The 24,749-nt window shown below is 47.1% G+C and overlaps 3 protein-coding genes across 5 annotated transcripts in view; 1 reads left to right on the top strand and 2 right to left on the bottom strand.

The window, feature by feature from the left end:
• LOC144484829 (uncharacterized) overlaps nt 1–24,749 on the top strand; it is a 153,524-nt gene that overhangs the window by 69,869 nt on the left and 58,906 nt on the right. The window lies entirely within an intron of this gene.
• On the bottom strand, nt 3,650–12,761 carry LOC144484837 (uncharacterized). 3 transcript variants are annotated; one of them, XM_078203199.1, is made up of 3 exons: nt 12,700–12,761; nt 8,969–9,116; nt 3,650–5,767 (listed from the first exon to the last, which is right to left on the bottom strand). In XM_078203199.1, the coding sequence occupies exon 3, from the start codon at nt 5,415–5,417 to the stop codon at nt 4,323–4,325; it is 1,095 nt and encodes a 364-aa protein (XP_078059325.1). In that variant the 5' UTR covers nt 5,418–5,767; nt 8,969–9,116; nt 12,700–12,761; the 3' UTR covers nt 3,650–4,322. The 3 variants fall into 3 exon arrangements, with proteins under 3 accessions (XP_078059325.1, XP_078059326.1, XP_078059327.1); XM_078203200.1 differs by lacking the exons at nt 8,969–9,116; nt 12,700–12,761 and adding an exon at nt 12,467–12,596 and having other exon boundaries at nt 3,656–5,767; XM_078203201.1 differs by lacking the exons at nt 8,969–9,116; nt 12,700–12,761 and adding an exon at nt 7,491–7,551 and having other exon boundaries at nt 3,656–5,767.
• On the bottom strand, nt 8,428–24,618 carry LOC144484818 (uncharacterized). The gene is made up of 4 exons (XM_078203180.1): nt 24,546–24,618; nt 20,148–20,672; nt 17,410–18,362; nt 8,428–8,703 (listed from the first exon to the last, which is right to left on the bottom strand). The coding sequence occupies exons 3-4, from the start codon at nt 18,025–18,027 to the stop codon at nt 8,428–8,430; spliced, it is 894 nt and encodes a 297-aa protein (XP_078059306.1). The 5' UTR covers nt 18,028–18,362; nt 20,148–20,672; nt 24,546–24,618.

The following is a 24,749-nucleotide window of genomic DNA, read 5'->3' as shown; positions in this document are numbered from 1 at the left end:
CAGGGGGGCTGCAGAAGGACTTTGATGGGCCAGGAGAGTGGGCAAAGAAGTGGCAGATGGAGTACAATGTGGAAAAGTGTGAGATTATGCACTTGGGTAGGAGGAATGGAGGCATAGACTATTTCCTAAATGGGGAAATGCTTTGGAAATCAGAAGCACAAAGGGACTTGGGAGTCATTGATCAAGATTCTCTTAAGGCTAATGTGCAGGTTTAGTTGGCAGTTAGGAAGGCAAATGCAATGTTATCATTCATGTCAAGAGGGCTAGAATACAACAGCAGGGATGTACTCCTGAGACAGTATGAGGCTCTGGTCAGACACATTTGGAGTATTCGGAGCAGTTTTGGGCCGCACATCTAAGGAAGGATATTCTGGTCTTAGAAAGGGTCCGGAGAAGGTTCACAAGAATGATCCCTGGAATGAAGAGCTGGTCGTATGAGGAACGGTTGAGGGCTCTGGGCCTGTACTCATTGGAGTTTAGAAGGATGAGGGGGTACCTTATTAAAACTTACAGGATACTGCGAGGCCTGGATAGAGTGGACGTGGAGAGGATGTTTCCACTGGTAGGAAAAACTAGAACCAGAGGGTACAACCTCAGGCTAAAGGGATGATCCTTTAAAACAGAGATGAGGAGGAATTTCTTCAGCCAGAGAGTGGTGAATCTGTGGAACTCTTTGCCGCAGAAGGCTGTGGAGGTCAGTTCATTGAGTGTCTGTAAGACAGAGATAGATAGGTTCTTGATTATTAAGGGGATTATTCAGGGGTTATGGGGAAAAGGTAGGAGAATGGGGATGAGAAAAATATCAGCCATGATTGAATAGCGGAGAAGACTCGATGGGTCTGGTGGCCTATTTCTGCTCCTATGTCTTATGGTCTAAGCTCACAACTCCTTGATTAAAATAAGACACAAGATCCTTCATTCCCCTTCATTGTAACTTAACCTTTTTTTAGCCAACTTCCAAGGCCTGATTTTATAGGAAACATCTAGTCTTTGTTGATTTAAAATCCCAAACATGTTGCCAGCTGCAAAATCTTTGTTCTTTATCTGGGGTTGAGGTGACAACAATATAAAATTCTCACAGTTCTTCCAAATTCCTCCAGGCTCCGCTTAAAATTTCCACATTTAACTGGTTCCCATAGATCCTCAATCAAAAACTAAAATAGACACATGAGTTTCCAGGTGATTTACAAAGAAATGAACTGTCTGCTGAAAGGGTTAACTTTTCTACAGAACCTAAAGGGGTCGGGAGTGAGCAGAAAAAACTTGGCACACAATTACTTCACTTTACATGTGATGGGGGTTTTTCTCGGAGGCGAAGTATTGAGCTGAACCCAGTTAATACAAAGATTTGCAAAAGACAGTATACTGGTTAAAGACATTCTTTATTGACCAACACGCGCTGGGAGAAAGGCAGCTGGGCAGTCCAACTCCTTTCTAAAGTTACAATACATTGGCCGTGTAGTTATACTATTTTGAAAGTTCATTTCACCCACCCACTCTGTCATCCTAACTGGATGCTCCAATCATGTTCGTGCACAATATTTACCTTGGCCAATAACATCCGATCTTCTGGAAGAATGGGAATTCATTGGTCTGCAGAATCTGGAAGTTCCTGCCCACTGTTACTTTGCAACTTTCACTTACGTAGGTCCATAGGGTTCAAAGGTTGCTTTCTAACTGACTCTCAGCAACTTCTATTACAAAGGTTATAGGGTTCAAAAGTTCCTTTCCACTGTCTGCTGAGCCATCCCTTATAACTCATACTGATAAAAACTGTGCTCTGTGGCTTCACTGTTCAGACAGAACGTGGACTGTCTCACTCAGCTTTTATCCCATTATGCTTTAGGGCAGTCTGCAGTTTGGCCAAGGTATACATTTCAGTACAAAAAGTACATATTTAAATCTGAAATACATGTTTAAATTCTCTACCAGTGGTTATATGTGTCTCTATGCAGACAGTACCTTTGTATAATATAAATAAGGCACATTGTGATCCTTATTCTACGTTAGTCTAAGTCAGTCCACCCTGTTTCAATAGCCTTTATTAGTTTTTAATCTCAAGGTATTCTGAACCCCTCTAACAAAATAACTTTAAAAAACTTAAAGTTTATAATTAGTCTCAAGTAAGCTTACATTAACACTGCAATGAAGTTACTGTGAAAAATCCCCTCTCTAACAACAAAAGAAACTTGATTTTAAACTTCATCTATTAATTTTTTTGTTATATTCTCAACCTATTTTAATTTGATCAGTTTTTGTTAGGGATGGGTAATTTCTGTTCTTTATAAACTGGTTCACTCATTTTGTTAATCCAACATGGGCTCGGAGAATCAGAACCCAGACTTTATCATCCATATCCTTTTTCTCCTTTTGCCACCACTTTCTCTCTGTTTTGCGGGAGGATCGTGGGGATTCCAATCAGACCGAATCATTTATTATAAAGGTAAAACAAAAACAGAAAATGCTGGAAAACCCCAGCAGATCTGACAGTATCTGTAGGGAGAGAATAGAGCCAACGTTTGAAGTCTGGATGACCCTTCATGAGAGCTCCTATGAAGTGTCATCCAGTCTCAAAATGTTGGCTCTATTCTCAAATCATTTTATCGATAAGTTCCTTGTTCTTAGTTTCCAAAAGACAGGTAAGAAATCTGTCCAGTCCCTACTCGAGCTCTGAATTTTTCACTGGCCATGCTTGGGTAGGATCATAACCATTAGAATCCACTCTTAGACGTCCACTTTTCAGTCCAGTGCTACTTGGAGTATACCGTCACTTCACCGACTACCGGGTCACAAGTCCCTCACAGTTCTTATCACAAATCTATGATGAAATAATTTAAACATGCCTGAGAACGCTTCTTAACTTCTTGGTCAGCTACCTACCCCCGTCTGTTGATTAGTCAGCCCCCTTTTTTACAGATTCCAGGTTTCTCAGCCGCTGAACACCAGCCGGTCCTGCAATAATCTCATAGAATCTCTACAGTGCAGAAGGAGGCCATTCAGCCCATCAAGTCTGCACCAACCACAATCCCACCGACCCTATCCCCATAACCCCATGCATTTACCCTCGCAAGACCCCCTGACACAAAGGGGCAATTTAGCATGGCCAATCCACCTAACCCGTACTTCTTTGTACTGTGGAAGAAAACTGGAGCACCTGGAGGAAACCTACACAGACACGGGGAGAATGTGCAAACTCTACACAGACAGTGACCCAAGCTGGGAATAAAACCAGGGTTCCTGGCGCTGTGAGGCAGCAATGCTAACCACTGTACCAACGTGCCACCCCAGTTTAATTTTAGCTCATTGAGTAAATATTCTCACCAGGTCCTCTGTCGGGGCCCTGCTAAGCAGCTTTAATGGTTCGTGATTGCAGAAACTGAGCAGTCACAGGAATGTGGTCAAGATAGTCCAGTCACATAATGCCTCACATTGAATCTGCAGTCCTTCAATTATAACAGAATATGTGGCTGTATGTAGCTGCCTCGGCCATGGTCAACCCCAACACTGCCTTCCTGAACTGTTACAATGCCTGAGGTGTAAGTATACCCACAGTGCTGTTAGGGAGGGATTTCCAGCTACACATTCCAGACTTTCACTGGACTGTAGGTGGATACCAGATTGATATATTCCATTCAACCACACCCAAGGTGAGTTATTCCAATTCCTTTATTGTCCAGGACAATATATTCACAATATCTTTAAAACAGAAATTAAACATTCCCATTTGATTTCAGGTATTAACATATTCTGTTAGTTTGTTCTTTATTGTCGATATCAGGCTGGGGTTGTTCCCCTTGGAGCAAAGGAGGTTGAGGGGAGATTTGATAGAGGTGGACAAGATTCTGACAGGTTTAGACAAGGTGGACAAAGAAAAGCTGTTCCCATTAGCTGAAGGGACAAGGATGAGGGGGACACAGATTTATGGTTTTGGATCAGAGATGCAGGAAGGGATGTGAGGAAAAATATTTTGATGCAGCGAATGGTAATGACCTGGAACTTGCTGCCTACGAGGGAGGAGGAAGTGGAGACAATAAACAATTACAATGGAAATTGGATGGGCATCTGGGGGGTTTCAAACAGAAATAGTGACTCTTAACTTCCTAACACCCTGTCACTCTGTGATCCTTGTGAAATTCGAAACCAGGTATTCGCAACAAGACTCAAAGAGCATCAGCCCACTGGAGGCAAAGTCATGAGACCCGCCAGTCCAGCAGAAAGAAACCCTCCGACCCTCCCCATTGACCAACTGTGAGAATGAACAAAATGCAGTCCTGGATGTAATTGAGAGCAGAAACAATAACAGCAGAATCCAACCCCTGCAATCACTCATGAACTTGTTGGTGTCTCAGCAGGTGGGATGAAAGACTGAATCTCTTCTCACACACAGAGCAGCTGAACGGCCTCTCCCCAGTGTGAACCTGCTGGTGTGTCTGCAGGCAGGATGACCGAGTGAATCCCTTCCCACATTGAGAGCAGGTAAATGGCCTCTCCCCAGTGTGAACTCGCTGATGTGTCAGCAGGCTGGATGAATCACTGAATCCCTTCCCACACTGACAGCAGGTGAACGGCCTCTCCCCAGTGTGAACTCGCTGGTGTATCCGCAGGCTGGTTAATCGAGTGAATCCCTTCCCACACTGAGAGCAGGTGAACGGCCTCTCCCCAGTGTGAACTCGCTGGTGTGTCCACAGGCTGGATGACTGAGTGAATCCCTCCCCACACTGAGAGCAGGTGAATGGCCTCTCCCCAGTGTGAACTCGCTGGTGTATCTGCAGCTGGGATGACCGAATGAATCCCTCCCCACATTGAGAGCAGGTGAATGGCCTCTCCCCAGTGTGAACTCGCTGGTGTGTCTGCAGGTGGGATGACTGAGTGAATCCCTTCCCACACTGAGAGCAGGTGAACGGTCTCTCCCCTGTGTGAACTCGCTGGTGTCTCCGCAGGTGGGATGACAGAGTGAATCCCTTCCCACACTGAGAGCAGGTGAATGGTCTCTCCCCAGTGTGAACTCGCTTGTGTGCCCGCAGGCTGGATGACAGAGTGAATCCCTTCCCACACTGAGAGCAGCTGAATGGCCTCTCCCCTGTGTGAACTGGCTGGTGTCTCCGCAGGTTGGATGAACAAGTGAATCCCTTCCCACACTGAGCACAGGTGAACAGTCTCTCCCCAGTGTGAACTCGCTGGTGTTTGCGCAGGCTGGATAAATGACTGAATCCCTCCCCACACTGAGAACACGTGAATGGCCTCTCCCCAGTGTGAACTCGCTGGTGTGACTGCAGGCTGAATGACTGAGTGAATCCTTCCCCACACTGAGAGCAGGTGAATGGTCTCTCCCCAGTGTGGCTGCGCCGATGAGCTTCCAGCTCTGATGGGACTCTGTACCTCTTCCCACAGTCCGCACATTTCCATGGTTTCTCCATGGTGCAGGTGTCCTTGCCTCTGTCTTGGGTGGACAATCAGTTGAAGCCTCGTCCACACACAGAACACGGGTAGTCTCTCCCTGCTGTGAATGATATGATATTTATTCAGGCTGTGTAACTGGTTAAAGCTCTTCAGTCAGTGCACTGGAACACTCTCACTCGGGTGTGACAGTGTGTTGGTGCTTTTCCAGTCACACTGATGTTTGAAATCTTTTCAATTCAACAGATCCGGACAATCATTTCTCCTTCTGGATTCAAAGGCCGATGATATTCAGCTCCCAAGGAATATGACCCTGTCAGATCTAGATGTGACGTTTGAGATTTCAGTCTGTGATTCCTCTTCCAATATCCTGTAAAATGAGTTTACGAAAGTCATCAGTGTCAGTACAGGATAGAAATTCAGAACAGACAATTCTAGTTTCTATCGAACATTCTTTCCTCTCTCATTCCCCAAAAAGCTGTAAATCTCCATCCCACACACTCTCCCTCCATTCTCACTCTGTTGTATCTAATATTCACCCTCCCAATTCTCCTGAAGGTGCTGATTGAGGCTGATTGACAGATCCATGCTCACTGCTTCCTGTCCTGGACACAGAGACCATAACAAATAGGAGCTGCAGTCGGCCATTTGGCCCATCGAGCCTTTTAAACTATTCAATGAGATAATTCGTTCATCTACCTCAGCATCATTCTCCCCACACTAAACCCATATCCCTTGATATCTTCAATATTTAGAAACCAATCAATCTCTCTCTTGAAAATAGTTGATGACTGAGGCTTCACTGTCCTCGGGATTCTTTCCTATTTCATTCCCAAAAAGTTGTAAATCTCCATCCATATCTATGGATTCTATTTCAAAATGAAAGTGGATGGGCACTTGAAGGAAATAAACTTTCAGGAGAATGGGGATATTGAGTGGGAATGGGACTGGAATGTTATACAGAGAGTCAGCATGGACTCGAGTTACCAAATGGATTCCTTCTGTGCTGTAATGACTTTATGACTGGAAATGTATAACGTTGCTACAGCATTATATTATAATGCAAGAAATAATAATAAATGTATTTTATTACAGAAACATAAATAATATATCTAATCTGGGTACCATATAACACCAGACATATCTCTGTCCTATATTAATGTACTGTCCCCTTAAATGTCAGCCATCTCCTGGGGAAAGCTGCCCTTTAATTATGAACATTAGGAAAAAGACCATCCTTTTCGACAGACAAATAAATGTGTCAAGCTGAGGGAGCAAAGGATGTTTACCAGGCTGATTCAGGGAATCGCAGGACTGATGTAGGAGGAGAGACTGACTAGGTTAGGATTGTTTTCATTGGAGTTCAGATGAATGAGGGGGGATCTCAATGAGACTTATAAAATTCTAACAGGTCTAGACACGATAGATACAGGGAGGATGTTCCCGATGGGAGTCCAGAACCGGGGGTTACAGTCTGAGGATTCAGGGTAGACCATTTAGGACGGAGGTGAGGAGACATTTCTTCACCCAAAGAATAGTGACCCTGTCGAATTTAGTACCGCAGGAAGTAGTTGATGCCAAAACATTGAATGTATTCAAGAGGCGGCTGGATAAAGCACTTGGGGCGAATGGGATCAAAGGTTAAGGGAAAAAGCAGGATTAGGCTATTGAGTTGGGTTGTGTGGTGTCATGGTCACTGTTCTCCTGAAACCGCACCAACCTCCTCAAAAGACAAACACGGGACATGGTGGACAGAGTACCCTTCGTCGTCCAGTACTTCCCTGGAGCGGAGAAGCTACGGCATCTCCTCTGGAGCCTTCAACATGTCATTGATGAAGACGAACATCTCGCCAAGGCCATCCCCACACCCCCACTTCTTGCCTTCAAACAACCGCACAACCTCAAACAGACCATTGTCCCGCAGCAAACTACCGAGCCTTCAGGAGAACAGTGACCACGACACCACACAACCCTGCCACAGCAACCTCTGCAAGACGTGCCGGATCATCGACACAGATGCCATCATCTCATGTGAGAACACCATCGACCAGGTACACGGTACCTACTCTTGCAACTCGGCCAACGTTGTCTACCTGATACGCTGCAGGAAAGGATGTCCCGAGGCATGGTACATTGGGGAAACCATGCAGACGCTACGACAACGGATGAATGAACACCGCTCAACAATCACCAGGCAAGACTGTTCTCTTCCTGTGGGGGAGCACTTCAGCAGTCACGGGCATTCAGCCTTGGATCTTCAGGTAAGCGTTCTCCAAGGCGGCCTTCACTACACACGACAGCGCAGAGTCGCTGAGCAGAAACTGATAGCCAAGTTCCGCACACATGAGGACGGCCTAAACCGGGATGTTGGATTTATGTCACATTATCAGTAACCCCCACAGCTTGCCTCCTGGACTTGCAGAATTTCACGAGCTGTTCTGTCTGGAGACAATACACATCTCTTTAACCTGTGTTTAATGTTCCCTCCACCCACATTGTCTGTACATTTAAGACCTGGCTGGCTGTAGGATTCGCATTCTAATCAATATTCTGCAACTTGATTCTGTCTGTTTGCACTGTTTGAGAGCACATTTCCACTCCATCTGACGAAGGAGCAGTGCTCCGAAAGCTTATGGTATTTGCTACCAAATAAACCTGGTGGACTTTAACCTGGTGTTGTGAGACTTCTTACTGTGTTTACCCCAGTCCAACGCCGGCATCTCCACACAATGTCAGTTGTCACAGCCCTCCATTCAGAAATGTACCTTTGCACTGCCAACCTCTGTTTTCTTCTGACTAAATATCTCTAAACTTCCTAACACCCTGTCATTCTGTGATCCTTGTGACATTTGAAACCAGGTATTCGCAAAAAGACTCAAAGAGCATCAGCCCACTGGAGGCAGAGACCAGCCAGTCCAGCACAAAGAAACCCTCTGACCCTCCCCACTGACCAACTGTGAGAATGAACAAAATGCAAGCCTGGATGCAACTGAGAGCAGAAACAATAACAGCAGAATCCAACCCCTGGAATCACTCGTGAACTTGCTGGTGTCTCAGCAGCCGGGATGAAACTCTGAATCCCTTCCCACACTGAGAGCAGGTGAATGGTCTCTCCCCAGTGTGAACTCGCTGGTGTGTCTGCAGGCTGGATGACCGAGTGAATCCCTTCCCACATTGAGAGCAGGTGAATGGTCTCTCCCCAGCGTGAACTCGCTGGTGTATCCGTAAGCTGGGGAACTGATTAAATCCCTTCTCACACTGAGAGCAGATGAACAGCTTCTCCCCAGTGTGGCTGCGCCGATGAGCTTCCAGCTTATATGGGGCTCTGTATCTCTTCCCACAGTCCACACATTTCCATGGTTTCTCCATGGTGCTGGTGTCCTTACCTCTCTCTTGAGTGAACAATTTGTTGAAACTTTGTCCACACACAGAACAAGATTACCGTCTCTACCCGCTGTGAATGGTGTGATATTTACTCAGGCTGTGTAACTGGTTAAAGCTCTTTAGTCAGTGCATTGGAACACCCTCACCAAGTGTGGCAGTGTGTTGATGCTTTTTCACTCACACTGACATTTCAAATCTTTTCAAATCGACAGACTGGACAATCATTTCTCCTTCTGGATTCAAAGTCCGATGATATTGAGGTCCCAAGGAATATGATTCTGTCACGTTCAGACGTGACGTTTGAGATTTCAGTCTGTGATTCCTCTTTCAATATCCTGGAAAATGAGTTTCCAAAAGTCATCAGTGTCAGTACAGGATAGAAATTCAGAACAGACAATTTCTATGGAACATTCTTTCCTCTCTCATTCCCCAAAAGCTGGAAATCTCCATCCCACACACTCTCTCCCCATTCTCAGCAGGTCTGGCAGCATCTGCATGGAGAGAAAAGAACTGATGTTTCAGAGCTTTGACAAAGGGTCATCGAGACAAGAAACATCAGCTCTTTTCTCTCCTTACAGATGCTGCCAGACCTGCTGAGATTTTCCAGCATTTTCTCTCTTGGTTTCAGATTCCAGCATCCGCAGTAATTTGCTTTTATAAGGCTGCAGATACCTCCTCCCAAGTAACATGCGTGTGGCCAAGACATCACCACTTGTTTCCCTTATTTCTTTAGTACCCATGGTGCTCTCCGCAGTAAACACAGAGGAGAAGTATTCATTAAAAATCTCACCCATCTCCTGTGGCTCCACACACAGATGGCCATGCTGATTTTTAAGGGGATCTATTCTCTCTCTAGTCACCCTTTTACTCTTAATACAGTCTCAGCTCATCCCAAGATGAGCTTCCAGCCACATGTCCACATCATCAAGAAGTATTAATAGTAATTAATTAATAATAATGAATAATAAAGTACAGTGTAGGAGAAGGCCATTCAGCCCATCGAGCCTGCACCGGCAACAATCCCATCCAGGCCCTATCCACATATTTACCTGTTAATCCCCCTGATACCAAGTGGCAATTTATCATGGCCAATCCGTCTAACCGGCACAGCTTTGGACTGTGGAAGGAAACCGGAACACCCGGAGGAAACCCACACAGACACGGGGAGAATGTAGAAACTCTGCACAGACAGCGACCCGAGGCTGGAATTGAACCCGGGTCCCTGGCGCTGTTAGGCAGCTGCACTAACCACTGCGCCACCGGGCCACATGTCAGTGACATCGCCCAACTCCAGCCCAGTGTCAGCTCATCTGGAACCCTCACCCATTCCATTGTGACGTCACACTCTCACCCATTCCATTGTGACGTCACACCCTCACCCATTCCATTGTGACATCACACCCTCACCCATTCCATTGTGACATAGAACATAGAACATAGAAAGCCACAGCACAAACAGGCCCTTCGGCCCACAAGTTGCGCCGATCACATCCCCACCTCTAGGCCTATCTATAGCCCTCAATCCCATTAAATCCCATGTACTCATCCAGAAGTCTCTTAAAAGACCCCAACGAGTTTGCCTCCACCACCACCGACGTCAGCCGATTCCACTCACCCACCACCCTCTGAGTGAAAAACTTACCCCTGACATCTCCTCTGTATCTACCCCCCAGCACCTTAAACCTGTGTCCTCTCGTAGCAACCATTTCAGCCCTTGGAAATAGCCTCTGAGAGTCTACCCTATCCAGACCTCTCAACATCTTGTAAACCTCTATCAGGTCACCTCTCATCCTTCGTCTCTCCAGGGAGAAGAGACCAAGCTCCCTCAACCTATCCTCATAAGGCATGCCCCCCAATCCAGGCAACATCCTTGTAAATCTCCTCTGCACCCTTTCAATGGCTTCAACATCTTTCCTGTAATGAGGGGACCAGAACTGCGCGCAGTACTCCAAGTGGGGTCTAACCAGGGTCCTATAAAGCTGCAGCATTATCTCCCGACTCCTAAACTCAATCCCTCGATTAATGAAGGCCAGTACGCCATACGCCTTCTTGACCGCATCCTCCACCTGCGAGGCCGATTTAAGAGTCCTATGGACCCGGACCCCAAGGTCCTTCTGATCCTCTACACTGCTAAGAATGGTACCCTTCATATTATACTGCTGCTTCATCCCATTGGATCTGCCAAAATGGATCACCACACACTTATCCGGGTTGAAGTCCATCTGCCATTTCTCCGCCCAGTCTTGCATTCTATCTATGTCTCGCTGCAACTTCTGACATCCCTCCAAACTATCCACAACACCACCTACCTTGGTGTCGTCAGCAAACTTACCAACCCATCCCTCCACTTCCTCATCCAGGTCATTTATGAAAATGACAAACAGCAAGGGTCCCAGAACAGATCCCTGGGGCACTCCACTGGTCACTGACCTCCATGCAGAGAAAGACCCCTCCACAGCCACTCTCTGCCTTCTGCAGGCAAGCCAGTTCTGGATCCACAAGGCAACAGCCCCTTGGATCCCATGCCCTCTCACTTTCTCAAGAAGTCTTGCATGGGGGACCTTATCGAACGCCTTGCTGAAGTCCATATAGACCACATCCACCGCTCTTCCTTCGTCAATGTGTTTGGTCACATTTTCAAAGAACTCAACCAGGCTCGTAAGGCACGACCTGCCCTTGACAAAGCCGTGCTGACTACTTTTGATCATACTAAACTTCTCTCGATGATCATAAATCCTGTCTCTCAGGATCCTCTCCATCAACTTACCAACCACTGAGGTTAGACTCACCGGTCGGTAATTTCCCGGGCTGTCCCTGTTCCCTTTCTTGAATATAGGGACCACATCTGCAATCCTCCAATCCTCCGGAACCTCTCCCGTCTCCATCGACGATGCAAAGATCATCGCCAAAGGCTCCGCAATCTCCTCCCTCATCTCCCACAGTAACCTGGGGTACATCCCATCCGGTCCCGGCGACTTACCAACCTTGATGCCATTCAATAGTTCCAACACATCCTCTTTCTTTATGTCCACATGCTCGATCCTTTCTGTCCACCGCAAACCAGCAGTACAACCACCCAGATCCCTTTCCACCGTGAATACCGAGGTAAAGTATTCATTAAGCAGCTCCGCCATTTCTAACGGTTCCACACAAACTTTTCCCCCTTCACCTTTTAAGGGTCCTATGCCTTCACATCTCATCCTTTTACTCTTGACATATTTGTAGAAAGCCTTGGGATTCTCCTTAATCTTACCCGCCAAGGCCTTCTCATGGCCCCTTCTCGCTCTCCTAATTTCCTTCTTAAGCTCCTTCCTACATCCCGTATACTCTTCTAAATCCTTAACACCTCCTAGCTCTCTGAACCTTCTGTACGCCTCTCTTTTCTTATTCACCAGGTTCATCACAACCTTCGTGCACCACGGTTCCCGTACCCTACCAACACCCCCCTGTCTCATCGGAACGTTGTCATGCAGAGCTCCAGACAAACATTCCTTGAAAATCCTCCACTTTCCTTCGGTACTTTTCCCCAAGAATGCCTCCTTCCAATTTACCCGTCTAATTTCCTCCCTGATGACACTGTATTTCCCTTTACTCCAGAGAAACACTTTCCTAGCCTGCCTGATCCTATCTCTTTCCATTGTGACGTCACACTCTCACCCATTCCATTGTGACCTCACACTCTCACCCATTCCATTGTGACGTCAGGGCTTCACTCTCCGATCACAATCCCTGCCGGCCTCCCACATGCAGCCTCAATGGCGGCAGTCAGCCCGGGTCTAACACTACAAGCTGCCGCTCCATTGGGTACAAAGGGGGGGACCGGGAAGTTCATTTCCGGGGTTTGGGTTTGAACAACATGTTTACAAGGTCTCTCCACCCACCCGCCACATTTATCATTCCCCGCACGCCGCCCTCTACCTCGTATTGATCTCGCTTCCGAGTTAAAACCGACCGTCCGCGCCATTACCCGCACTGCGCATGCTTCAGGTCCCGCCCCTCATCCACTCCGATTGGTTGGAGGACCAGCCGCTCACGCTCGGTCCTCCAGTCCCGTTCCCTCTTCCTATTGGTCCGGAGCTGCCGTCAATCAGTCCCCGGGCATTGTGATGTGGAGCATGCGCAGTGTCATTGCTGTCCTTGGCGCTTGTTTGTCCCGGAGAAGCGGAGTCAGCGTTAGGCGGTGGCTGGGAGGATTTGGAAACACTTTGTGGATCCGCAAACCCTTCAGAATCATTGTCAGCTCCCTGGTTTGCAGCTGCGGGGCTTCTCCCTCCCTCCCTCCCGGGAACAGGCCCAGGTTAACGGCCCCACCCTGGCTCAGCCACTGGAGGATGGTTCACATCAGAGGATGGGGGAGGGGGACAATAAATAAGAGGTTACAGTTTGGCCTCAAATCAATGAGGACTCTGATCTCTGGGAAGGAAGGAAACCCTGGGAGGTGGGCGGGGAGGATTCACAAACACCCTCTGGAGGCCCCAACACCCCCAATAAGAGCCATTGGTTTTATTGTCAGTCTGCAGACAGGAGCTGGAGAACTGAACACAGACAGAGGAGAGGGAGGGAGAAAACTGGGAGTGGAGGAAAGAAATGGTACAGATGGTGAGATGGGTTTAAGCCCAGGGAGGAGGGAGAGTGTGTGGGATGGGGATTTACAGATTTTGGGGAACAAGAGAGGAAAAAATGTTCCGGAGAAACTAGAATTGTCTGTTCAGGATTTCTATTCCGGACTGACAGTGATGACTTTTCCAAATTTTTTTTTACACGATATTGGAAGTGGAGGATTGGCAGACAGAAAACTCAAACCGAACATCATGACTGGCAAAGTCATTTTGTTCATTAGGAGCTGAATATCATCGGTCTTTGAATGCGGGAGGAGAAATGTTTGACTCTTCTGTCTGTCAGTAAAGACTTTAAACATCAGTGTGACCGGAAAAGCATTGGAACAAACACACACCCGATTGAGAGTGTTCCAGTGAACTGGCTGTGGAAAGAGCTTTAACTCGTCCACAGCCTGAAAAAACATCACACAGTTCACAGCAGGGTGAATCTACATGTATGTTGTGTGTGTGGACGAGGTTTCAACTGATCATCCAACCTGGAGAAACACAAGGGCACCAGCACCATGGAGAAACCGTGGAAATGTGTGGAGTGCGGGAAAGGATTCGGTTTCCCATCACAACTGGAAGTTCATTGGTGCAGTCACACTGGGGAGAGACCGTTCACCTCCTCCGTTTGTGGGAAGGGATTCACCCATTCATACAACCTTCTGACACACCAACAGGTTCACACTGGGGAGAGGCTGTTCACCTGCCCTGTGTGTGGGAAGGGATTCACTCGCTCATCCCACATTGTGACACACCAACTTGTTCACACGGATGAGAAACTGTTTACGTGTTCTGACTGTGAGAAGAGTTTTAAATGCAAAAAAGATCTGCTGACACACCAACGCATTCACACTGGGGAGAGACCGTTCACCTGCTCTGTGTGTGGGAAAGGATTCATTCAGTCATCCCACCTGCAGACACATCAACTTATTCACTCTGACAACAAACTTTTTAATTGTTCTGACTGTAAGAAGAGCTTTAAAAACAAAAAGGATCTGCTAAAGCACCAATATACTCACACTGGGGAGAGGCCATTCACCTGCTGTGTGTGTGGGAAGGGATTCAGCCGCCCATCTGCCCCATTGAACCACCAGAGAATTCACACTGGGGAGAGGCCATTCACCTGCTGTGTGTGTGGGAAGGGATTCAGCCGCCCATCTGCCCTATTGAACCACCAGAGAATTCACACTGGGGAGAGGCCCTTCACCTGCTGTGTGTGTGGGAAGGGATTCAGCCGTCCATCTGCCCTACTGAAGGCCTGTGACCAGCGGGGTGCCTCAGGGATCGCTGCTGGGTCCACTGTTATTTGACATTTATAAGAATGATTTGGATGACAATGTAGGAGGCATGGATCGTAAGTTTTCAGATGGCACCAAGATTGGTGGCATAGTGGACAGTGAAGAAGGTTATCTAGGATTGCAACAGGATCTTGATCAATTGGGCCAATGGGCTGACGAATGGCAGATGGAGTTTAATTTAGATAAATGCGAGGTGATGCATTTTGGTCGATCGAACCTGGGCAGGTTAATGGTTGGGCGTTGGGGAGAGTTAAAGAACAAAGAGATCGAGGGGTACAGGTTCATAACTCCTTGAAAGTGGAGTCACAGATGGACAGAGTGGTGAAGAAGGCATTCGGCATGCTTGGTTTCATCGGTCAGAACATTGAATACAGGAGTTGGAATGTCTTGTTGAAGTTGTACAAGACATTGGGAAGACCACATGTGGAATACTGTGTACAGTTCTGGTCACCCTATTATGGAAAGGATATTATTAAACTAGAAAGAGTGCAGAAATGATTTACAAGGATGCTACCAGGACTTGATGGTTTGAGTTATAAGGAGAGGCTGGATAGACTGAGACGTTTTTCCCTGGAGTGTAGGAGGCTTAGGGATGACCTTATAGAGGTTTATAAAATAATGAGAAGCATAGATCAGCTACATAGTCAACATCTTTTCCCAAAGGTAGGGGAGTCTAAAACTAGAGAGCATAGGTTTAAGAGAGGGGAGAGATACAAAAGGGTCCAGAGGGGCATTTCTTTCTAACAGAGGGTGATGAGTGTCTGGAAAAAGCTGCCAGAGGTAATAGAACATAAAACATTACAGCGCAGTACAGGCCCTTTGGCCCTCGATGTTGCGCCGACCAGTGGAACCAATCTAAAGCCCCTCTAATCTACACTATTCCAATATCATCCATATGTTTATCCAATAACCATTTGAATGCTCTTAATGTTGACGAGTCCACGACTGCTGCAGGCAGGGCATTCCACGCCCTTACTACTCTCTAGTAAAGAACTCTCACCCCTCAATTTAAAGCTATGTCCCCTCGTGCTAGCAGTAATAGTAGAGGTGGGTTCAACCTTAAAAAGTGTTTGGACCATTACATGGGTAAGATGGGTATAGAGGGATATGGGCCAAACGCGGGCAATTGGGACTAACTTAGGGGTTAAAAAAGGGGCGGCATGGACAAGTTGGGCCAAAGGGCCCGTTTCCATGCTGTAAACCTCTATGACTCTATGACGAAATCAACTGTCTGCTGAAAGGGTTAACTTTTCTACAGGACCTAAAGCGGGGAGTGAACAGAAAACACTTGTTACACAGTTACATCACTTTACATAATTTTTAAAAACTTCTCTAACAGCAAAACAAAGTTGATTTTAAACTTCATCTATTAATTCTTTTGTTCTCTTCCTCAACCTAATTATTTTAATTTGATCAGTTTTTGTTAGCGATGGGTAACTTCTGTTCTTTATAAACTGGTTCACTCGTTTTGTTAAAACTACATGGGCACCGAGAATCAGAACGCAGTCTTTATCATCCTTATCCTTTTTCTCCCTTTGCCATCACTCCCCCTGTCTTGCGGGAGGGTCGTGGGGATTCCAATCAGAACTAATCATTTTATCATAAAAGTAAAATACTGCGGATGCTGGAATCTGAAACAAAAACAGAAAATGCTGGAAAATCTCAGCGGGTCTGACGGCATCTGTGGAGAGAGAATATAGCTAATGTTTTGATACTGGATGACCCTTCATAACAGCTCATATGAAGTGTCATCCAGACTCGAAACGTTGGCTCTGTTCTCTAATCATTTTATCGATACATTCCTTGTTCTTAGTTTTAGGTTTAAAGTGAGAGGGGAGAGTTACAAAAGGGTCCAGAGGGGCAGTTTTTCACTCAGGTGGTGGTGAGTGTCTGGAACGAGTTGCCAGAGGCAGTAGTAGAGGCGGGTACAATACTGTCTTTTCAAAAGCATTTAGACAGTTACATGGGTAAGATGGGTATGGAGGGATATGGGCAAAATACGGGCAATTAACACAGAAACATAGAAACCCTACAGTACAGAAAGAGGCCATTCGGCCCATCGAGTCTGCACCGACCACAATCCCACCCAGGCCCTATCCCCATATCCCTACATATTTACCCACTAATCCTTCTAACCTACGCATCTCAGGACACTAAGGGCAATTTTTAGCATGGCCAATCAACCGAACCCGCACATCTTTGGACTGTGGGAGGAAACCGGAGCACCCGGAGGAAACCCACGCAAACACGAGGAGAATGTGCAAACTCCACACAGACAGTGACCCAAGCCGGGAATTGAACCCAGGTCCCTGGAGCTGTGAAGGAGCAGTGCTAACAACTGTGCCACCGTGCCGCCCCTTTTGGGACTAGCTTAGTGGTAAAAACTGAGCAGCATGGACAAGTTGGGCCGAAGGGCCTGTTTCCATGTTCTAAACCTCTATAACCTCCTAACATCCTGTCACTCTGTGATCCTTGTGAAATCTGAAACCAGGTATTCGCAACAAGACTCAAAGAGAATCAGCCCACTGGAGGCAAAGTCGTGAGACCGGCCAGTCCAGCAGAAAGAAACCCCCTGACCCTCCCCATTGACCAACTGTGAGAATGAACAAAATGCAGTCCTGGATGTAATTGAGAGCAGAAACAATAACAGCAGAATCCAACCTCTGGAATCACTCATGAAATTGTTGGTGTCTCAGCAGCTGGGATGAAACTCTGAATCCCTTCCCACATTGAGAGCAGGTGAACGGCCTCTCCCCAGTGTGAACTCGCTGGTGTATCCGCAGGCTGGATGAGTCAGTGAATCCCTTCCCACACTGAGAGCAGGTGAATGGTTTCTCCCCAGTGTGAACTCGCTGGTGCCTCCGCAGGCGGGATAAACAAATGAATCCCTTCTCACACTGAGAGCAGGTGAATGGCCTCTCCCCAGTGTGAACTCGCTGGTGCACCTGCAGGTTAGATGAACAAGTGAATCCCTCCCCACACTGAGAGCAGGTGAAGGGCCTCTCCCCAGTGTGAACTCGCTGGTGTGTCTGCAGGCTGGATAACTGAGTGAATCCCTTCCCACACTGAGAGCAGGTGAACGGTCTCTCTCCAGTGTGAACTCGCTGGTGTGTCTGCAGGTGGGATGACCGAGTGAATCCCTTTCCACACTGAGAGCAGATGAACAGTCTCTCTCCAGTGTGAATTTGCTGGTGTCTCTGCAGGCTGGATGACTGAATGAATCCCTTCTCACACTGCGAGCAGGTGAATGGCCTCTCCCCAGTGTGGCTGCGCCGATGAGCTTCCAGCTCTGATGGGTAACTGTATCTCTTCCCACAGTCCCCACATTTCCATGGTTTCTCCATGGTGCAGGTGTCCTTGCCTCTTTCTTGGGTGGACAATCAGTTGAAGCCTCGTCCACGCTCACAACACAAGTACAGTCTCTCCCCGCTGTGAATGATGTGATATTTATTCAGGCTGTGGAACTGGTTGAAACTCTTTAGTCCGTGCACTGGAACACTCTCACTCGAGTGTGGCAGAGTGTTGGTACTTTTCCAGTCATACTGATGTTTGAAATCTTTTCAAATCATTTCTGCTTCTGGATTCAAAGTCCGATGATATTCAGCTCCCAAGGAATATGACTCTGTCAGATCTAGACGCGACGTTTGAGATTTCGGCCTGTGATTCCTCTTTCAATATCCTGTAAAATGGGTTTACAAAAGTCATCAGTGTCAGTACAGGATAGAAATTCAGAACAGACAGTTCTAGGATTGCTTCTCTGAGTGGAGGCCTGTGACTAGTGGTGTGCCGCAGGGATCGGTGTTGGGTCCATTGTTGTTTGTCATCTATATCAATGATCTGGATGATAATGTGGTCAATTGGATCAGCAAGTTTGCTGATGATACAAAGATTGGAGGTGTAGTGGACAGTAAGGAAGGTTTTCAAAGCTTGCAGAGGGATTTGGACCAACTAGAAAAATGGGCTGAAAAATGGCAAATGGAATTTAATGCAGACAAGTGTGAGATATTGCACTTTGGAAGGACAAACCAAAGAAGAACGTACAGGGTAAATGGTAGGACTCTGAAGAGTGCAGTTGAACAGAGGGATCTGGGAATACAGGTACAGAATTCCCTAAAAGTGATGTCACAGGTGGATAGGGTCGTAAAGAGTGTCTTTGGTACATTGGCCTTCATAAATCGGAGTATCGAGTATAAAAGTTGGAGCGTTATGGTAAGGTTATATAAGGCATTGGTGAGGCCGAATCTGGAGTATTGTGTACAGTTTTGCTCACCTAGTTACAGGAAGGATGTTAATAAGGTTGAAAGAGTGCAGAGAAGGTTCACAAGGATGTTGCTGGGACTTGAGAAGCTGAGTTACAGAGAGAGATTGAATAGGTTGCGACTTTATTCCCTGGAGCGTAGAAGATTGAGGGGAGATTTGATAGAGGTGTATAAGATTTTGATGGGTATAGATAGAGTGAATGCAAGCAGGCTTTTTCCGCTGAGGCTCGGGGAGAAAAAAACCAGAGGGCATGGGTTAAGAGTGAAAGGAGAAAAGTTTAAAGGGAATATTAGGGGGGGCTTCTTCACGCAGAGAGTGGTGGGAGTGTGGAATGAGCTGCCAAATAAAATAGTTAAATGCTTTTAACATTTAAGAAAAACTTGGACGGGTTCATGGAGAGGGGTGTGGAGGGATATGGTCCAAGTGCAGGTCAGTGGGACGAGGCATAAAATGATTCGGCACAGACAAGAAGGGCCAAAAGGCCTGTTTCTGAGCTGTAATTTTCTATGGTTCTAGTTTCTATGGAACATTCTTTCCTATTTCAGTCCCCAAAAGCTGTAAATCTCCATCCCACACACTCTCCCTCCATTCTCACTCTGCTGTATCTAATATTCACCCTCCCAATTCTCCTGAAGGTGCTGATTGAGGCTGATTGACAGATCCATGCTCACTGCTTCCTGTCCTGGACACAGAGACCAGAACAAATAGGAGCTGTAGTCGGCCATTTGGCCCATCGAGTCTTTTAAACTATTCAATGAGATAATTCGTTCATCTACCTCAGCATCATTCTCCCCACACTAAACCCATATCCCTTGATATCTTCAATATCTAGAAACCAATCAATCTCTCTCTTGAAAATAGTTGATGACTGAGGTTTCACGGTCCTCAGGGATTGAGAATTCCAAAGATTTACCACATCCTTGAGTGAAGAAATCCCCCCACATCTTAGCTTTTGCTCCATCTTCTTGTCTGTTCCCCATAATCCTTGACACCCTTGTCAGTCAAAGATCTGTCGAACTGGAATATATTCAATGATCCTGAGCTTCCACTGGTCCCTGTGGAAGAGAAATCCTCTGAGAGAAGAGATGTCTGGACCTGCAGGGTCTATTCGGGCCGTGCGGCCGACAGCGGGTGTTTGTGAAGCCAGAGCTCCCTCCCTACCCCGACTCCCGGCTACATTTCTCCCGCAGCCCCACCAACTCACCCACTGAAAAAGGCGTCTCCCCCATTCACAGGACTCCGAGCAAAGTGACACTGCGGATGCTCCAGATACAGCACTGCGCCTGCGCAATAGGCTCCTGTGGAATGACGAGGGCACGTTCACAACCGGGTATCTGTATCTCTTCCCACAGTCCACACATTTCCATGGTTTCTCCATGGTGCAGGTGTCCTTACCTCTCTCTTGGGTGGACAATTAGTTGAAACTTCGTCCACACACAGAACAAGATTACAGTCTCTCCCCGCTGTGAATGGTGTGATATTTATTCAGACTGTGTAACTGGTTAAAGCTCTTTCGTCAGTGCATTGGAACACTCTCACTCAAGTGTGTCAGTGTATTGATGCTTTTTCACTCTCACTGACATTTCAAATCTTTTCAAATTGACAGACTGGACAATCACTTCTCCTTCTGGATTCAAAGTCCGATGATATTGAGGTCCCAAGGAATATGACTCTGTCTGATCGAGACGTGACGTTTGAGATTTCGGCCTGTGTTTTCTCTTTCAATATCCTGTAAAATGAGTTTACAAAAGTCATCAGTGTCAGTACAGGATAGAAATTCAGAACAGACAATTTCTATGGAACATTCTTTCCTCTCTCATTCCCCAAAAGCTGTAAATCTCCACCCCACACACTCTCTCCCCATTCTCAGCAGGTCTGGCAGCATCTGTATGGAGAGAAAAGAACTGATGTTCCAGAGCATTGACAAAGGGTCATCTAGACAAGAAACATCAGCTCTTTTTTCTCCTTGCAGATGCTGCCAGACCTGCTGAGATTTTCCAGCATTTTCTCTCTTGGTTTCAGATTCCAGCATCCGCAGTAATTTGCTTTTATAAGGCTGCAGATGCCTCCTCCCAAGTAACGTGCGTGTGCCCAAGACATCACCACTTGTTTCCCTTATTTCTTTAGCACTCATGGTGCTCTCCGCAGTAAACACAGAGGAGAAGTATTCATTAAAAATCTCACCCATCTCCTGTGGCTCCACACACAGATGGCCATACTGATTTTTAAGGGGATCTATTCTCTCTCTAGCCACCCTTTTACTCTTAATATCGTGATAGAACCTCTTGGAATTTTCTTTAATCTTACCTGCCAGATCCATATCAGACCCTCATTTTGTCCTCCTGATTTCCCTCTTCAGTATTTTCTTACACTTTTTATAGTCAGAGTGATTCACTTGTCCCCGATTGCCTAAACCCAATGTATGCTTCCTTCTTTTACCTGACCAGAGCCTCAATGTCCCTTGTCTGCCAGAGATCCCTAAATTTACCATTCTTTCTCTTCATCTTAACAGGAATATACTGCCCCTGGACTCTTGCCATCACACTTTTAAAACCTCCCATTTGCCAGTCATTCCTTTCCCTTCAAACAAACTCACCTAATCAACATCTGCTCGATCCTGCCTAATGCCCACAAAAGTGGCCCTGCTCCAGTTTAGGGCCTTGACCTGTGGACCTGTCCTATCTTTTTCCAGAACTATTTTGAAAGTATTGGTGCTCCCAATAGTGCTCCCCGACTGACACTTCAGTCACTTGCTCCACCTCATTTCTTAACTGTCTAATAGAAAGTGAGTCCAGGAATTGATAATGAAAAATAAGGAGCTGGGAGATGAATTGAGCAAGTATTTTGCCTCGGTGTTCACAATAGAGGATACAGTTAAAACTCAGAAACAGCTGGAAATCAGAAAACAGAAGTGTGGGATGAACTCTGAAAAAGCACAATTCCCAGGGAAGTGGTCCTCAGCAAACTGTTGGAGCTGTGGGCTGATGAGTCCTCGGGTCCTGCTGGGCTTCATTCTCGGGTCTTAACAGAGTGAGATAGTTGATGTGTTGTTCAATTTTCTAAAATTCCCCATCGGGAATTGGATAAAGGGAAACCGGTGGATGCGCTGTACTCAGATTTCCAGAAGACATTTGATGAGGTGCCACATCAAAGGTTATTGCAGCAAATAAAAATTCATGCTGCGGGGGGAACATATTGGCGTGGATAGAAGATTGGCTAACAGCAAACAATGGGCAGAAATTGATCATTTTCTGGTTTAAGAGAGAGAGAGAGACCTGGGCCAACCTTTCCAGAGTCTGCACCCTCCCTGGATTCAATTCCTTTCCCTTCAGTTGCTGCAAGTCCCCAATTTCCCCCAGAATGAGAAAAGAAATGGAAAGGGGGAGAAAAGAAAGTGTTTTACTCACAGATATTAGTGACAGGAGGAAGTTTCAGTCAGTCTGAAGATCAATCTTCATTCACACAAAGCCTGCGCTCAGATTGGCCGGAAGACCAGAATCCTTCCGGTCCTCCAACTATTCCCATTGGTCAACACCTCAGCATGAAGATCAGAGGGTGGGTTCTCCCCCGCACATGCGCAGCTTTCCCTCTCCCCCGCACATGCGCAGTCCCGGGCCAGGGGGAGGGGGAGCTCACCGAGCGGCTTCTCGTTCTGGCCGGAGCCGCCAGCCGGTTGCCTGGAAACCTTGACTCAAGGAGGTGTAAGGGGATGGGGAACAATGGATGGGGGCGGGGCTCCCGGGTCCGCGCGCCCGGGCCTGCGCACTGGAACCCGGAGACATCACCGTGGAGCAGAGTGACTCCTATTGGCTGATTCAGGCAGGGCTCCATTGTGACGTCACAATGCAGAAGTTGGCCAATGAGCTTCAGAGTGAATCTTCCTCCTCTGGGCAACATCTGGGAGGAAATCAATGTTTCCCCCTTTCCATTTCTTTTCTCATTCTGGGGGAAATTGGGGACTTGCAGCAACTGAAGGGAATGAAGTGAATTCGGTCTGTATATTCCACACATTTTTACTCCAGTAATGTGGACATCTATCTGTCTGGCAGCCTGCATGGAAATTTTCAGCTCACTGCGTCCAGGGCAGGAAGCAGTGAGCATGGATCTGTCAATCACACATGAGGACGGCCTCAACCGGGATCTTGGGTTCATGTCACACTATCTGTAATCCCCACGACATGCCTGGGCTTGCAAAATCTCACCAACTGTCCTGGCTGGAGACAATACACATCTCTTTAACCTGTGCTTAACCCTCTCTCCACTCACATTGTTTGTACCTTTAAGACTTGATTCCCTGGAAAGACTCGCATTCCAACCATTACCTTGTAAATTGAGTTTGTGTCTTTATATGCCCTGTTTGTGAACAGAACTCACACTCATCTGATGAAGGGGCAGCACTCCAAAAGCCTGTGGCTTATGCTACCAAATTAACCTGTTGGATTTTAACCTGGTGTTGTGAGACTTCTTACTATGCTTACCCCAGTCTAACGCCGGCATCTCCACACCCTGAGTGGAAACAGAGAGAAGTAGGAGAGGCCGGAGGTGAGGAGAGAGATTTTATGCATCGACAACTCAACAGGAACTTTGACAGAATTTCCAAACCCTGTGAACACCATCAGCTCCAAGTTCCTCTCCAACTCACACACCATCCTGACTTGTCTGACATCCAGTACTGAAAGAACAGAAATTTATTTCATATAAATACTGGGAAGACTGAACCCATTGTGTTCAGTCCCCACTATGAACTCCACTCCCTCACCAACAACTTTATCTCTCCTCCTGGCAACTGTCTGAGGCTGGACCAGGCTGTTCATAACCAGGGTGAAATAGTTCATCCCAAGATGAGCTTCCAGCCACATGTCCACATCATCATCAAGACCACCTTCATTCATAGAAGCATTAATAGTAATTAATTAATGATAATGAATAATAAAATACAGCGTAGAAGGAGGCCATTCAGCCCATCGAGCCTGCACCGACAACAATCCCATCCAGGCCCTATCCACATATTTACCTGTTAACCCCCTGATACCAAGTGGCAATTTATCATGGCCAATCCGTCTAACCAGCACATCTTTGGACTGTGGAAGGAAACCGGAACACCCGGAGGAAACCCACACAGACACGGGTAGAATGTAGAAACTCTGCACAGACAGCGACCCGAGGCTGGAATTGAACCCGGGTCCCTGGCGCTGTTAGGCAGCTGCACTAACCACTGTGCCACCGGGCCACATGTCAGTGCCATCGCCCGACTCCAGCCCAGTCTCAGCTCATCTGGAACTCTCACCCCTTCCATTGTGACATCACACTCACCCATTCCATTGTGACGACACACCCTCACCCATTCCATTGTGACGTCACACTCTCACCCATTCCATTGTGACGTCAGGGCTTCGCTCTCCGATCACAATCCCTGCCGGCCTCCCACATGCAGCCTCAATGGCGGCAGTCAGCCCGGGTCTAACACTACAAGCTGCCGCTCCATTGGGTACAAAGGGGGGGACCGGGAAGTTCATTTCCGGGGTTTGGGTTTGAACAACATGTTTACAAAGTCTCTCCACCCACCCGCCACATTTATCATTCCCCGCGCGCCGCCCTCTACCTCGTATTGATCTCGCTTCCAAACTCAAACCGGCCGTCCGTCGCCATTACCCGCACTGCGCATGCTTCAGGTCGCGCCCCTCATTCACTCCGATTGGTTGGAGGACCAGCCGCTCCCGCTCGGTCCTCCAGCTCCGCCCCCTCTTCCTATTGGTCCGGAGCTGCCGTCAATCAGTCCCTCGGTCATTGTGATGTGGAGCATGCG

Source organism: Mustelus asterias, unplaced genomic scaffold, assembly GCF_964213995.1.
Source record: "Mustelus asterias unplaced genomic scaffold, sMusAst1.hap1.1 HAP1_SCAFFOLD_129, whole genome shotgun sequence".
In the NCBI taxonomy this organism is placed as follows: domain Eukaryota; kingdom Metazoa; phylum Chordata; class Chondrichthyes; order Carcharhiniformes; family Triakidae; genus Mustelus; species Mustelus asterias.
Note: the sequence above shows the minus strand (reverse complement) of the source record. Positions and strands in the feature narration are given on the sequence as shown.

Bases quoted from the DNA above. Each gene is read 5' to 3' on its own strand.
- LOC144484837 (XM_078203199.1), bottom strand. From the start codon at position 5,417: ATGGAGAAACCATGGAAATGTGCGGACTGTGGGAAGAGGTACAGAGTC.
- LOC144484818 (XM_078203180.1), bottom strand. From the start codon at position 18,027: ATGGAGAAACCATGGAAATGTGGGGACTGTGGGAAGAGATACAGTTAC. The intron at 8,704-17,409 runs GGGAAGGGATTC...TATAAGCTGGAA, and splicing joins CGTTCACCTGCTCTCAATGT to GCTCATCGGCGCAGCCACAC.